The sequence below is a fragment of the Macadamia integrifolia genome, chromosome 2, assembly GCF_013358625.1.
Source record: "Macadamia integrifolia cultivar HAES 741 chromosome 2, SCU_Mint_v3, whole genome shotgun sequence".
Classification (NCBI taxonomy): Eukaryota; Viridiplantae; Streptophyta; class Magnoliopsida; order Proteales; family Proteaceae; genus Macadamia; species Macadamia integrifolia.
In genome coordinates this window covers 4552628-4568918 of record NC_056558.1, presented here as the reverse complement: position 1 = coordinate 4568918, position 16291 = coordinate 4552628, and the positions used below count along the sequence as shown (strand labels likewise).

The window sequence follows — 16291 nt, the reverse complement described above, 5'->3', positions numbered from 1 at the left end:
AAAAAAAAAAACCCCAGTTTGGGAAATGAAAACCAAGATTTGCCATATAAGTATTGATGCATTCAGTCGGTTCCTTTTGGTTTCAGTTTTATGGTTCAATAAAAACCCAATTCGCAAAACCAAACAATAAGGGTTTGATTTGATCTAGGTTGAATCGACCATTTTTCCATGGAATTCAACCAGTTTCTACTAAACTTTGACACCCTTAGCTATACTAATGAAGAATACATTCTCATCGTTTAATTTTTCTGTAATAATATTAATAAAAAATTCATGGTCAAGTAGAGCCTATACGTTTAGTTTCAATTAAATTTGATTTTTTTTTGGTACAGTTAAATTTTAATTAACTATTTCAAAAAATGAAAATAAAACTTCAGAAAAAATGTAGGAGAAAAGAGTGCTATTTGGTCGTACGCTCCTGCACGCAGATACAATGGTGGCAAATGACTATCCTACCCCTTGTTGGCAATACATCAATGTGTTCTTCCATTGGCCCTCATACTAGCATAAGGCCACACAACCTGGTAGCTTCTCTCTCTCTCTCTCTCTCTCTCTCTCTCTCTCTCTCTCTCTACAAGATAAAAGGGAGAAGATTCTCTAAGCTAGTATTTTGAAGAAGCCACCAATTAAGGGGGTGGGTTACAGTTCATCATTCATCAATGGGGAGGAAGAAAGGGAATGCTGGGAGGAGAGAGATAGGAGGAGCTATACAACAATAGCTCAGATATATTTTCCCCCCTTATGTAAAAATATATAATTTTTGGGAAATAATTGAAACAATGTGTGGCTGGAAATATAAAGGAAAGGGAGACGATTCTCCACAATGCCAGTGTTGGGGGAATCGGCATGCCACACCAATTTGGGTAGGTGATCCCAATTCCCAAGTCAATGTTTCTGGTCCAATGGCCATATATGCCGGGTTTTAAAACTCATGCTCAGATCTAAATCGGCGAGCCGGATCCTAATTCCTCTTGATATGGAGCAATCAACCCATGTTGCATTTTTAGGGTTAGGATAAAATCTAATCAATTTTGATTGATCTGAGTCAGAAGTAAAATCAATTTCACTCGTTCAAACCCTAAATTTAGGAGTGGACATTTGGCCTTGATGGTTGGAACTCATCCTGAGCCCAAACAAGGTTTGGGCTAAGATTTCTAATCCTAAGGACGGGTCAAGGTAAAAAGCACTAACCAACCCAAATCCTGCCCAACCCTGATTTTTAGAGTAGAGATATTCTATTGTAACCAGACTTCTTTGCTCACATGCCCCACACTATATTATTTACCAATTAAGTCAGGTAAGAGTTTTCTCTGTAATTCCCCTCTTCTTCTCTCACTCACTCTATTATTTGTTTTTTTTTTTACACACAAAATGGCAAAAACAAAGATAATCATGGTGAACCTGACCGACTGACCCTAACAAAAATCAGGGTCAATCATCCGACCCTATCAGTGTCAATTAGGGTCGAGTTGAGTTGGCATAAACCTAGTAAGGTTGGGTTGGGACATGAACTTGATAGGATTGAGTAGGGCTTAGGTTAAATTTTGAAGGCCAAAGGTTGGATTAGACTTAAGTTAAATTTTGAGGACCTAGGGTTGAACAGTTTTAAAAAACCCGGCCCAACCCATGTTCACCCTAACCCGAATTTATGGTTCGATTGCATAGAATTCCTGTTTTGTTTTGTCTTTTTTTTTTTTTGGTTGATCCCATTTTGTTTGTCGTATTTGATTGCATGGAGCTAGGAGAACTTCACAATTAAAACACACGTGGCACAAAACTAAAGGGACAAATCATTTTCTTAAATGATCTCTTCCCCCTTGTAGTCCAACCGGCAAAAATTAAAAACAGAGCTCTCTTTCTTATGGCCACCACACAACTTTTTCATAAACGAATGTGGCGGCTCTCCCTCATGTCTCCACCACCCAAACACAGATTATCCTCTTTTTCCTTGGCCACGTAAAATATTAAGGCCTCCACAACACAAATGCCCTTTCTCATTTCCAAAATAACGAAAATGTCATTTTGTACCTTTTCGTCCACCAGAAAAAAAAAAAATAATAATAATAATAATAAGGATAATGTTAACATAAAATTAACGAAAATTGGTGAACATAGTAGCTTCACGGGGAAGCATCACTTACCAATTACCAGGGGCCTAAGTTCACGAGAGGTTGCTTCTTCGACTCTTCCCCCAACAAATGTAACATTCTGTATTTTCCACTCATACCCTGCATCATAGTTAGTAAGTTTGGAGAAGGCAATAATACGAAAATAGATACATACGGCAATTAAATGGACCATAGGATAATAATATATTTTAAAAAATCTGGTGCAATAAAATGCATACTGTAATAATACGATACGTATTTAATATGGTTGCTTTGTAAAAATCCGGGACTAAAAATGGTTGTTTGAAACTAAATTCTAATCTATCATGTGTTTTATAGACCCCAAAATCCAATCTGATTTTTCAATTTGAAATCATATTCCATTCTTTTGATTTTTCACATTTAATATTAATTAAATTTGACCCCCTAAAAAGGATATGGTAGAAAGAACTAAGAGGAGAATCAAACTTCATGTCATTTCGTAACTTTTACATGTTCTCTTATTTTTCTTGGTATGAAAATAAGGTTTAAGAAGATGGAGAATAAGTGTTTGCAATCGTTCATCCTAGAGATGTGCTTGGATTTTCTTGAAATTTCCATGGGGGTACAATATAAGACCTGTCACGGATCAATTTTAAGGCTCAATAACCTCCTCCTTTCAACTCCTTTGATTTCTCAGATGCAGTATTGCAATAACAGAGGGAGGAGAACACTTGTGTCCTTTCCCTTTTTCTAATTCTTCACATTGTCCGCCTGCAATTATGTTTGTAAATAATTGTAGGTCCAATTCAAATAGCGATTGAATGCTAAATTTTCTAGAAAGATTTTCATTTCAACCCCTTTTGGAGAATCCCGTCCTTTGCCATCTTTGTCCATGTGAATCATCTCTTTTGAATATTTCTTGCTTCTCGTTAAAAATTATTTGCAAATGCAATCGCCCTCGATTGGATTTTCAACTACCAATGAGAAGAAAAATGGAGAAGAAGAAGGGTTGATTGAGTTTTCAACAATCGATGGGAAGATAAATGGAGAAGAGAATGAGAGCATGGGGTATTGATGTCTTATCGCCCTCGGTCCTTGGCCGCCGAGAAAGGAGATGGAGGAGAAGGGGTCGCTGGGGCAAGGGTTCCTCCTTTTTTTTTGGTTCACTTAGATGAGGGAAGAAGAAGGGTTATAATTTTGACCGATTAGGGTTCTTGATAGAAGACAATGGTTGGGAATTGAGATTTGACCAATTTGGGTTAATCTCAAATTTTTTTTTCAAATCCAAAAGTTTTGTTGAGCATGTAACGTATTATACGAGTATTATTTGCGTGTAATACGGTTATCTTTAAAATCCGTGTGTTAAACAATTTTTTTGGATTGATACCCCAAATTACGAACTTTTGAATTAAACGTTCAAATGCGCATATTATATGTGTATAATATGTGTATTTTACTAACAATGCTCTGCACCGCTTGACCACCCTTTCTTGAGTTGAGCTGCCAATCCTAATAGACTATATGCACCAAAATAAAATAAAATTAGTTGCTTCACCAATTGCCATGTGATAAGAAATTATGAGAATTGGGTGGATCCATGTTGTAGAAAATCATCTTCCTATTTTACTGTAAAATTTTAGCCCAATAAAAATATATAATGTAGGTCAAATCATAATTCAAAGGTAAAGAAAAGGAGAGGGTTCTCTACAATGTTAGTGTTGGAGAGGGGAAGAGGAGATAGATGTTAATTAATGGTGGTATGGATGCTGGTATTCCATGGGTTCACATTGTTAGATTAAAGAGATAATACCCTTTATGAGATAAAACGTATATTGACATAATGGGTAAGCGTGCCAATTTAGAATTGAAATCCGATCGTTTAAAAAGGAACCAGATTGAATTGAAATTTTTTTACTCGTTTTGATTTTGAAAATTGAAAGTTCATACGAATTTGATTTCAGTTTGAATCCAACTAAATCAAATATAACCCATATATGTCAAACCTAAATACTTAACCTTACAATCATATGCCTGTTATCTAATTTTGTGAAATTACCAATAATGGGGTTTTTCATTGAATTGTGTAAAAATGGTTGAAAGTACCAGATTTAATATTGTGGATTTTTTTTACTAAACACCCCCATGTGAGTGGCTCAAGGTGTGCTTAGTGGGAGTCAAACTTAAGATGTCAAAGTTTACGATTTGTACCAAATTCATAGCTCACCAACTGTGCTACCCCCTTAGGTTTTTTATTTTTATTTTTTTTATTTCAATAGATTAATTTCACTTAAACTGGATTATCAAGACAATGTATTAACCAAATGAAACCAAATATAGAAACCGAATATCAACCAAATACAAGCAAATTGATTCGTTTCACTTTTGATTTTGAAATTTAGAAAATTATGATTTTGTGAACATATCAATGTTCACTAACTTGAGATGAATATTATCAAGACTCTCTCTTTCCTTGCATCTTAAGTGTGAAAATCATCTACAGTGATTACATCGGTGTAATAAATATTGGGTGAAATACTCATAGCAAGCCGATGCTCACCGCATATCATTGTTTGCTACATAAGATGTGGATTCCCATCTTAATGCCCTGATGATCAAAAAAAAAAAAAAAAAAAAAAAAAAATGCCCCGATGGCATAAAATAGGGAGTCTTCGTAATTTAATCCAAAATTAGGGTTCTTTAGTGAAAAATAGGGAAAACATCATTTCAGATTCGTTGCTATAAATACGAAAACCTATATTTGTCTTCTTCGTTTTCCCATGGTGTTTAGTGCACTGAGAGTTTCTCCGCGACTACAGAGTTAAGAGGGAAATTCGAGATGCCCCAATTCACCTTCATATCTAGATTCTAGATTCTATTGTCTCAGTTCATCTTCATTTCTCAATCCTCATTAATCTCCCAAAAACCCAATTTTTTAATCTTCGATTCCGATATTTATCGAGAAATTAGGACTAGTTTTTGTTGAATTTTTGGTGCTACAGTTCTAGAAGACAACATGGGTTTAGCTGGTAAGCTTCAATGCGTTGATCTCCGATCGAGTTTGTTCACTGGTTCAGCATTTTTAGATACTCGAAGAACCAGTATCCGACCTCGTTCCTTCCCAATTATGGCCTCACAAATTCAGACCAGGAGAAGAACTGATGAGTTTGTTAAACTTAGAACCTTATTTAACCCTAGAAACAGGAAGATGAGGGTTTCTGCGGTTGCTGTCGAAACGTCTGTAGCTGACAATACCGTTGAAGATAGAGAGTCTCTCTTCTCGGAGACTTCGGGCGATGGTTATAAGCAGAACCGAACTAACAAACATTCGAACAGTGGTGCTTCGAGTGTTTCCTCTGGCGTTAGATTAGAAAATATTAGTAAAACCTACAAAGGAGTGACTGTCCTCAAGGACGTGAGCTGGGAAGTTAAGAAGGGGGAGAAAGTAGGATTAGTCGGCGTTAATGGTGCTGGAAAGACGACCCAATTGAGGATTATCGCAGGGCAAGAGGAACCCGATTCGGGAAATGTGATTAAGGCCAAATCGAACATGAAGATTGCGTTTCTGAGTCAAGAATTCGAGGTTTCTCTGAGCAGAACGGTGAAAGAGGAGTTCATGAGTGCGTTCAAGGAGGAGATGGAAATCGCTGGGAGGATAGAGAAAGTCCAGAATGCGCTTGAGAACTCGGCTGAAGACTTGGCGTTCATGGGGAGGCTTCTCGATGAATTGGATTTGCTTCAGAGGCGAGCGCAAGCCGTTAATTTAGACGTGGTGGAAGTGAAGATCAACAAAATGATGCCCGAGCTTGGGTTTTCGCCAGAAGATTCTGACCGGTTGGTGGCGTCGTTCAGTAGTGGATGGCAAATGAGGATGTCGCTGGGGAAAATCCTACTTCAGGTACTTTTATGTTTGATTTAAATACTTAGGTGTTGAACATCGAGTTACAGTTAGTAGTAAATGAGAATTCAAGTCTGATGCTTGTGTGTTATTCTATGTAACTATTTATCAGTCTTCTTTCAATCTGTCCAATTATTTGCTTTAATGTCGCTCAAAGTTCATTCTGAGAAATTTTGTCCTTCTGTTTATATACTGCTATCATTGTTAATCAAAATTTTCCAACCTGCAGGAGCCTGATTTGTTACTTCTGGATGAGCCCACTAATCACCTTGATCTTGACACGATAGAGTGGCTTGAAGGTTACCTGAAAAAGCAGAACGTACCTATGGTCATGATATCTCATGACAGAGCTTTCCTTGATCAATTGTGTACAAAGATTGTGGAAACTGATATGGGTGTATCCAGAACATATGTGGGAAATTATTCTGAATATGTTGTTGCGAAGGCAGCCTGGATAGAAGCTCAGAATGCTGCATGGGAGAAGCAGCAGAAGGAAATTGGGAATACCAAAGACATGATAAATAGGTTAAGTGCTGGAGCAAATTCTGGCCGTGCATCCAGTGCAGAAAAGGTATATTGAAATCCCCAGAAAGAAAAACAAAAGATAACAGCAAAATGAACCTTTTTTTTTTCTCTTTTCCAGAATACAAAAAAATGAAATCTGTGGCATTGAGTTCTACCAAAAGAACGAACTTCTTGACCAATTGCAATTTGATGTGCAGTTCTAACAATAGAATTTACTGTTCAATCACGACTAGAAATGGTATTTAAATTTTCAACTGAAGCTTTCTAAGTTTGAAAAATCATTTAGGAAGTCTGTTTTTTCTTTATTATTTAATCTTCATGATGATGCTTAGTCCTTTAATGTAGTGACCAACTGCATGGAATTCTTTCCAATGAGAGATCTTTTTCGTGTTACTCTGGTTCTTTAGTAGAGACCCACTTTCTTCTGTAGCAAAGAAATTAGAGGGACACTGAGCTGAAATGATGTTAGTAGGTCAGATTTGTGTCAATTTGTAATTGTGCTGTGCTTACTACAGATGTGGTGCCTGATACTTTCTTTTCCAACCCTTAGTCTTTACCTTGATACAATTTTGCAACTTGAACTACTGCTTGTTTTGAAATTGAATATCTGTTCTCTTTGGTGGAATTTTTTTTTTTTTAAAATATGATTATCTGGAGTTCATTATCGCTAAATTGTGCCTGTTATTTCTTATGTAACCTTCAAACCTAAACTAAACTTTCCTAGATATTAGTTGGGATCTTAATTCATTTCTTCTCCTACAAAACTGTCACTGCTAACAAATTATTCTCTTGGTATTCTAGATTGTTAATATTTAGCATTGTACTGTGTATTCTAAGTATCACATAATCTGATTCTCTACTCTTCTGTCATGCAAACTAACTTTTCATTATGTTCCATGATTTTAACAAACAGTTTCTGGAATGCCTTTGTGATTACAGAAACTGGATAAACTTCAAGAAGGTGAGCAGCAAATTGAGAAACCGTTCCAGCGGAAACAAATCAGGTTCAGATTCCCAGAGCGTGGTAGAAGTGGATTATCTGTGATAACAATCAAGAACCTGGAATTTGGTTATGGGGATAAGGTTGGTTGGTGTACTTTACATTATGAAGAACAATATTATACTAATGATGTGTTACTTAATTACTGTGCCATCTTGATCTTAGGTATCTTCGTTTGCATTTTCTTATCAGGTTCTTTTTAAGAAGGCCAACCTTAATATTCAGAGGGGTGAGAAAATTGCTATCATTGGCCCAAATGGATGTGGAAAGAGTACGCTACTTAAATTGATAATGGGATTGGAGAAGCCGAGAGGTGGGGACGTTCTGATTGGGGAGCATAATGTTCTCCCAAACTATTTTGAGCAGAACCAGGTTGGTCATTTTAAGCACCGGTGTATTTCCATCATTTGGTGCGTCAGTAGAGTGTTGGTTTTAGTAATAAATGCACATATCCAAGTTTCACTGTCTTTCATTTTAGTTGTTTATTAACGACTGAGATTTCTCTGTTTTTGGTTTCAGGCTGAAGCACTTGATTTGGACAAAACAGTGCTAGAAACAGTGGAACAAGTTGCGGAGGATTGGAGACTTGATGATATAAAAGGACTCTTAGGTCGTTGTAATTTCAAATCAGACATGCTTGATAGGAAGGTTTCCCTTCTGAGCGGTGGTGAAAAGGTAATTTTTGATACTGAACCGAATGGCACGTCTCTTTTTTGCATCACTAGCTTTGAGTGACCCGTGGTCAAATATTGCTTCTTGTTGCCTACTGATTGATTCCTGCACCATTTCCTTTTCCATTTCTATAGTAAAGACCATCTATGTTAGTTTGACCTTTTTGTTAGCAAAATGAGATGAAAGGAAAATTGTAAATTGCGATGCTGTTCCCATCTTTGGTTTTATCCAGTTAAATTTTGTTTGGTAGTTGATGGCATAACCACATGAAGAAATATTTAATCAATCTTTGTGCTCATTTGGATATTTTATAAACATATCCTACTTGGTTCTTGATATTAGAAGTTCTCATTTTCTTTTATATAAGAAATGTGTGCGAGTTTATGTTTTTTCCAGAGGCAAAAGCAACTTCCTTGGAGACCTGCCTGGAAAATTGAAAGAACTGTAAAATGCCAAACACTTTTGGTATATAATATGTTAGATCAAACACCAAGAAACACGAATAAAGAGAGACAATAGATCCGTACGACACAGAGATTTAACGAGGTTCACACACCAGGGTGGTGTGCTACGTCCTCGGGCGAAGAAGAAGATGATTCACTATGTAGAAGAAGGATTATAATCTAGCAGCGGCGAAGAAGAACTCGCCCTGAAACCCTAGCTTCGTGAAAAACCCTAGAATACAATGACTCTCAACAAGCAACAATACATTATATATATATATATACTCCAAATAGCGGTTCCCCCGCACCCCCATACGAGATCAGTGATGGGCTCCGGGCTTGGGCCTATCGGCCCAAGCCCTCTGCTTCCATCACAGATCTCAGAAAAATTCCCATTCGGGTCGCCACCAAAATATGTCGGATCGGGTCAATCTTCAAAACGGGTTAAGAATTCGAGACAAACTTAACATAATATGGTGAAATCCATGCTATTTTAACTATAAGTTATCAACACTGCATTCCTTGCCAGGAAAAGTATTGATCAGGAAATAAAGTGTATCAGTTACCAAACCTTATCACTTCATGTTCCTAGTTTTCATGTTTCTATCACAAAAATGTTTTCCGAAGTTTTTAAAGATGAATTTCAGAAGGAAGAAATGAAAGAGAGTACTTAAGAGTGTCCTGTGTCATGTTTGAAATCTCACCGATGGCTCTCTATGATATCAACTGGTAGCTATATAATAGAGAAAGAGTGAGGTAGCCAGTAGTTTTTCTGGTTAATGGCTGGTTCAGGATTGTGTGTGTAATTCTGGTTGCTTAGTTATTAGTGTATCAGAAATCTTTTGCGTTTGATGATAATAGAGTTTGTGATGAACTGCATTTGTGTATCAATTTTATCGGATCCTTTTAGTAACTGTTGTCTTGTAATTGATTCCTTTGCGTTTTATGTGCATTGTCTTTTCTTCATTTTACAAGTTGTTAAACTTCAAAATTTGTCTTCTTGGCCAACTGGTGTAGGCAAGACTTGCTTTTTGCAAGTTCATGGTTAAGCCATCTACCGTACTGGTATTGGATGAACCAACCAACCACTTGGATATTCCATCAAAAGAGATGCTTGAGGTATTCTTTTCCCTGGTTGAGTTTTCCCCACCATAATACTATTTATTCTCTTATTGGTTTATTCAAATATGCACAGAAAAAATAGGAAAATATTGGAAAATTGCTGAGAAATCTGATTCTCCAACAGGAGGCAATATCGGAATACAATGGCACTGTTATCACTGTTTCTCATGATCGATACTTCATAAAGCAAATAGTTAATAGGGTAGTGGAGGTTAAGGACAACAATTTACAAGACTATGCAGGCGACTACAATGTAAGTGTGTCTCATTATGCTAACTTTTATTTTCTTTAATGGAATTGTATGTCATCATCTTCTTGAGAAATTTCACGCTAGATGTGAGGAATGGAAAAGTTATTCTATTGAATTTATTTTCGTTCTTTAGAATGGATAGAAAATGAGAAGTGATGGAAATTAGATCCAATAGACTAATGTCTCTTATCAGTTCGACTCTTTTGCTGAAGGATCTCTTGCAAGAACATGTCGACTACCGGCATGAAGTGCATGTTCTCTGTCCACACTTCGTAGTGCTTATATCAATTTTTAGCTACTTATATATTCCCTTTTGGACTTTGATAATATTATCATCTGCCCGAAGTTTCCATTGCCCTATTGTCAATGTTACAATCTTCTTATTATATTGATTTATTTTGCATTCACAGTATTATCTAGAAAAGAACCTTGATGCTAGACAAAGGGAACTTGAACGTGAGGCAGAGCTTGAGGAGAAAGCCCCTAAAATAAAAGCCAAGTCTAAATTGTCCAAGGTAAATATGTGATTCACTTATTTGGAAAACCTCAATGTTGAGATAAATAGAAAAATGAATCAGTATGCGGAGAAGTAACATGGAAAATGCTGAAATTATATTTTTAATTTGCAAACGCAGGCGGAGAAGGAAGCCCGGAAGAAACAGAGAATGATGGCATTTCAGCAAGCAAAAGCAAAGTCAAAAGGTCTGAAAAATGCAAAACGATGGAATTGATGAACATTCTTTCTCTGGTTATTGTGAACAAAACCCGACCTTCTAATTAACCCTTTGTTGTAAAGGTAAAGTAGCCGCCCATGAGTTGTTACTGTCATCCATGTGTATATTACAGAAGTATGTTATATTAATCATCCATTTACTAAAAATGGGAGTAAAGCAAGTTCTTTCAAGGGTGCTGCTTTATCCAAACTTTCTACCGTTTGTGATGGATTGCTTAGAAGCCATATGTAACCATTTTCACAAATCCAACAGGTATGAACTTGCAAGAATAATTTATTCATTGATCACCTAAGTGTTCAAATATATATGACCATATCTTCTATTGAACGGTGGTCTGCAATCAGCTCTGAGTTTAATCATTTTTTCACCCTAAGTAGCTGCCCTCAGATTTAAACCGTGCCTTTTTCGGGGAGGCCAAGTTTTTACCATCACCCCAAGAAACAGCCTCACCGAGTCAAGAGAGTGATATCACTCTTCGAACTCCGACGGAGAGAGTGTCTAGATGATCCATGGAATGTGCGACCTCCGTGAGGATGAATCTTGCATTTTTATTAAAAAATGTTTTGATTTTGATGGTGAAAAATTCCAACAGCGGCCGTTTTCTATCAATACCCCTCCCAAAATCTTATTTTTGACCCAAACATAAACACAATAATAGACCAATAATAAAGAAAGTAAGAAACAACGTATAAGCAAAAAAAAATTGGTAAGTCGTATAAACAAAATAATGTAATTAAAATAGGTATATTTGTAATAAAAGGTATAAGAAAAGAATATATTAAAGGTAACCTAGGACTAGGAGAGCTCTAATTTATATAAGCTGAGAGAACGGGTGTTTTTTCTGGTAGGGGACAGGGTTTGAGCTAGCTTAACCACGCAGAAGAAGGAAGCCAAGGAGTCGAGAGAATATCATTTTAAGTGACAGGCGGGATAATGGACTTATCAAACTACAGAGGTTATAAAAAGGAAATATAAATTAAGGGCAAGAAAACCCTACGCAGCAACAGGTATACATTAGCAGACGTGGCCAATGGGAAGGCACAGATAAACACCTACAGCATGGGGCAACGCAATCTTTTCATATCCATTGTCTAAGCATAGGTAGCATTCTTTCTTCCATCATTTAAAATGAACTATGAAGTGGTGTGTGCCAAACCTGCACAACAGTTCTCCCTTCCTCTCTCAGACTAGTTATGGTTGTCCACCACACCCGTGCCCACAAGATTGATGATGCCTTCGGACATTTTTAGGGTGATGGCCAGGGAAAAAATATACGAGGGTGAAGGACTACCATAGAGCAGGCATTGGACAAGCCAGCATCAACTGGTGAAAAAGAAAAAAAAAAAAAACATCAGATCGGATTTCCTTGATATAATAAAGGGAAAGAATAACCTTTTGATTCATCACTTGATCATGTGACGGTTAGGAGCTCCAAAATTCTCATGTTACATTAAACCATAGAGAATGAACATCAAGACTAAAATTCCTGGGTGTAGTTTTAACTCAAATGTACACCAAACATTCTTATTATCATAAAAAGGAATGCTGGATTACAAATAATAACTTACAGGGCCAACCCTCTCACGAAACAGGAACAAGAGAGATTGCTTTCCACGGTTTACATGGGGCTTCTGTTTCAAGAATAACTTAAAAAAATAAACAAGAAAAAAAAAATCATGTTAGTTGCCAAAGCCAAATGGAGATTTTCTCCTGCTACCACCTTCTCCATACTGCTCATTCCATTTCCTTAGCTCATTCATGCTTGTAGCATCATAAGAAACCGATGCTCCAACCTAATGAAACAAGTCAAAAGCATCAATTTTAGACACGGATTTCACAGCAACTATAGCAAGAGTAGGGTCAGTCATAACTGCTACTCATGAATTCTAATTCTGTAACATTAGAAAACAAATATAACTGATAGAGGAGTATGCCATAACTTGCATAAGGTCTATGAAGCCCTCTTGCAGAAATGGCCATCTAGATGGAAATTTAATTAAGCGCCCAATCACCCTAGTTTGAATGAACACAGGCATACTCGGTACTTTTGACAGGCTTGCCAGAGAAGAAAATCTCCAAAATGGTTTTAAGATCACAAAAAGAAAGGAAAGATGGAATTCTCATCATTTGAAGATCTATAAGCAATTCATGGGGGGCGGGGTAAAAAGAGGCTGAAATCTTCCTTTGCATGTGTTGATTTTTTGCATGAACCCATTTTCAATCAAACCGGTAAAATAGGTCATTCAGTTTCGGTATCATAATTTAATTACAAGGGAGGGTTAAGCTTTATCCTCACGCAGAGAAGGCAATCAGTTGGATTGGATTTGGGTTCACCATAAAGGGAATATAACATGGACAATTAGTTGGAAATTAATTCAAATCCCCAACCATATGGGACAAATTTTGCATAGATATCATGAGGTGCATTATATAATATATAGTGTACATAAGAGAAGAAATTTTCTATACCTTAGATTTTGCCTCAATGAAATCATCCAAATTAAGCGGCCTTAGAAGTGAAACAGCATCGGTCACACCCCCCTGAAGAGAGAGAATCAAATATCAAATTTACAAATTTGATTTTGAAGAAAGAGCAGTATCTAACTAACAAGTCCAAAACTTCAAACCTTTTTCTCTTCTTCCAGAAGTTCTTGGACAGGCCTGTAAGCTGCAGCAACACAAAGGTTCTGCACAAAAAGATGGCAATGAGAACCCATCATAAACTACACAGAAAGGCTAATATTAGCATATTACCTTCAAATCACTCCCTGAATACCCTTCTGTTGCATTGGCAAGTTCATCAAACCTGAAGTCAGATTCAAGGTTTTCTTTGGCAAGAAATATTCTCAGAATCTTCATCCGGTTCTCAGCATCTGGTAGGTCGACATATATCCTATATCCAGAGCCAACATCCTTTAATTTATTTTCTAAGTATTAAAATAATAATAAGAAGGAGAAGAACAACTACAAAACAACAATAATAATCTAAAACTTAAAAAAGTAATGATAATAATAATAATATCAAACTATACTGGACTCTACAGGCATTAGATCTGGTTCCTTATTGCATTCTTATGCCATTGCTCATATGTATGCATGAATGCAATTCACAACTTACAAGAAACTGTACTTAACTACTCATCTCCCCCACCCACCAAAAAAAAAAAAAAAAAAACTTCCTAACCACTTTCTTCTTCAATATTTAATGAAACAGCCAATTTGCACTTGAACTGTATCTTGCAGAGTTTCCAGACTCGATAGCCCACAACCCTTGCAAAATCTAAGTGCCAATCTCAGTGAAACCTAATAACCTAGATGCTAAAGACAACAAAGAAGATCCTCCAAGAAAAACTTCTAAAGCAGTGGCTCCCATCCTGGCATGCATACTAGGTCTTCAGAACATTCCTTTTTAGAGATAGCAACAATGATCTGTAATGCAACCATAACTTAATAGAGTGAGGGCAACTTATTGAAGCACATTACCTCCTTGGCAATCGACGGATGACTGCATCATCTAGGTCAAATGGTCGATTAGTGGCTCCAAGGATGAGAATTCTTTGACTCTCTTTTGACCTTAGCCCATCCCAAGCTGCCATAAATTCATTCCGCATCCTTCTAGTTGCCTCGTGCTCAAAAGCACCACCACGGGCACCAAGCAAACTGTCAATCTAAATGGATCCAAAGGCAGAGAATTAATTTCATCCAAGAAGTTAATGAGTGAGAAAACATGTTGCAGGTTTTGAGAAAACCATCACGATGGGTCGGTATGGCACTTGCCACAAAACGTGCTATTTAAAAGAAATAACCATGGTAACGTTCACCAAGCCTGGTGAGCTCATTAAAGTTCACCACCGCTATGGCCTGACATGGGTGTGGTATACATGATAGATGACCCATACTAATCTCATGGGTCCAATTTCATCTTAAAATATAAATGTCACGTGGACCAAGGAGGCTGAATGCCTATAAAGTACCAAAAATAAAACAACAAACACTACATTCCACAAACCCTAGTGGCATTTTTTGTAACTTCATATAACCTTAGATGGTTGGACCCACTTCTGAGTTCTGACCACATTCCTGTTCTTATCCAGCTTTCTTAAAAAATGAAAAATGGAGGGAGGAAAGAGGTTCAGATGACAGGTAATTCCTTTACAATGTTTGAACAAAATGAAATGATTGCAACTATATATCCACGTTTTTAGTCACTTCTATTCAATAGTATCCAAGAGATTCTCACCTCATCAACAAATATGATAACAGGGGCCAGCCTGCTGGCAAAAGAGAAAAGGGCCTTTGTAAGCTTTTCGGCATCTCCAAACCACTGATTCATAACAAAAGCATGAAAAAAAAAATTTAATATACCTGCTATGAATAATATTGATAATCAATAGTGCCCAACTCATCTAGTTGTGCACTTCCTGACTCCCACAAGAAATTAAAACTTGCCAATCACACAGTTTCACTAATATGCATGTTCCCATCAATTTTTTTTTTTTTATAACGTACTAAAAATTAATATTACACTACATACAGATCCTAGACTCCTAGTAGTGCCAAATTGTGAGAACTGAGAAGGATGCAAAATTAGTAAAATAAGTGATCCGCTATAAAATATTTAGACCACAAAATATGAGGGAACAACATTAAAACCATAGACCTAAGACCTTCAGAATAAAGTGCACATACTGATCTTTTGACAAGGGCTTTACATGCTACAGAGATCATGCAGCAAATAATATGGCATCCCTTAGAAAACTGCTATCACTGGAGATGCAAGAGTTTCTGAGTACCTTTGATGTAAGCGTTGAACCAGTTATGCTAACAAAATTGGCTCCTGCCTCTGTTGCAAGTGCTTTGGCAAGAAGGGTTTTCCCAGTTCCTGGAGGACCGAATAGTAATATCCCTTTGCAAGGCTGTCATAAGTTCCACACAATCATGACTTAATCAGGAAACTGTAACTTAGGAATTATAAACTCAAAACAACCTACCAAGAAACTACACCCACTAAAGAAAAGAAAACAAAAATACCCGTAATAGGTTTCCGTGCGAGAAAAGCTCGGGTCTCCTCATTGGAAGAATGACAAGTTCATTTAATGTCCTTTTTACATCTTCGAGGGCACCAACATCATCAAACATGACTCCAATTTCATCTGGTGGAACCACTGCTGAAACGAAGTTGGTTTCATACTCATCCTTAGCAAGGTTCTGCCAAAAATTAGGAGTGTTACAAATGATGAGGCCAAGATAAGCATCCTGGAAGCACTAGCAATGTGAACCACATAGAAATAGCTACCTTCAAATTTTGCGAGGGTTTTGTGGATATCATTTCCTGCTCCCTTAACCTCAAAAATGCAACTTCAAGGCTTCACATGAAGGACAACAGCAATCAACTTCCGGATCATACCAGATAACAGGGACAACCAGTATAGAAGTAGCAGAGTTTTCTCACCTTTCACGGGGTACATTTAACTTTTCGCCCTTTATAGATGGAAGAAGGCAGGTTGATAGGTAATGATTTCTAGCCCATCCAACAATTTTCTCAGCCTCTGTTCCCCAC

At 37.0% G+C, this 16291-nt stretch overlaps 2 protein-coding genes across 3 annotated transcripts in view; one reads left to right on the top strand and one right to left on the bottom strand.

Moving 5' to 3' along the window:
• Nucleotides 1-4853: 4853 nt before the first annotated feature.
• LOC122087911 (ABC transporter F family member 5-like) lies at nt 4854-10901 on the top strand. The gene is made up of 9 exons (XM_042657040.1): nt 4854-5985; nt 6215-6556; nt 7450-7593; nt 7703-7882; nt 8030-8185; nt 9643-9744; nt 9872-10000; nt 10408-10512; nt 10633-10901. Exons 1-9 carry the CDS (start codon nt 5104-5106, stop codon nt 10726-10728), a joined length of 2136 nt encoding a protein of 711 aa, XP_042512974.1. The 5' UTR covers nt 4854-5103; the 3' UTR covers nt 10729-10901.
• Nucleotides 10902-12227: 1326 nt separating this feature from the next.
• The window catches only part of LOC122059726, a 40597-nt gene continuing 36533 nt past the window's right edge, over nt 12228-16291 (bottom strand). For both annotated transcript variants that reach the window (XM_042622741.1, XM_042622749.1), the window contains 10 exons: nt 16184-16280; nt 16028-16097; nt 15763-15939; nt 15525-15647; nt 14972-15055; nt 14215-14399; nt 13486-13624; nt 13359-13418; nt 13201-13272; nt 12228-12524 (listed from right to left, as the gene is read on the bottom strand). In XM_042622741.1, coding sequence (XP_042478675.1) covers nt 12411-12524; nt 13201-13272; nt 13359-13418; nt 13486-13624; nt 14215-14399; nt 14972-15055; nt 15525-15647; nt 15763-15939; nt 16028-16097; nt 16184-16280 — 1121 coding nt within the window. In that variant the 3' untranslated portion in view covers nt 12228-12410. The remainder of the gene's footprint in view (nt 12525-13200; nt 13273-13358; nt 13419-13485; nt 13625-14214; nt 14400-14971; nt 15056-15524; nt 15648-15762; nt 15940-16027; nt 16098-16183; nt 16281-16291) is intronic.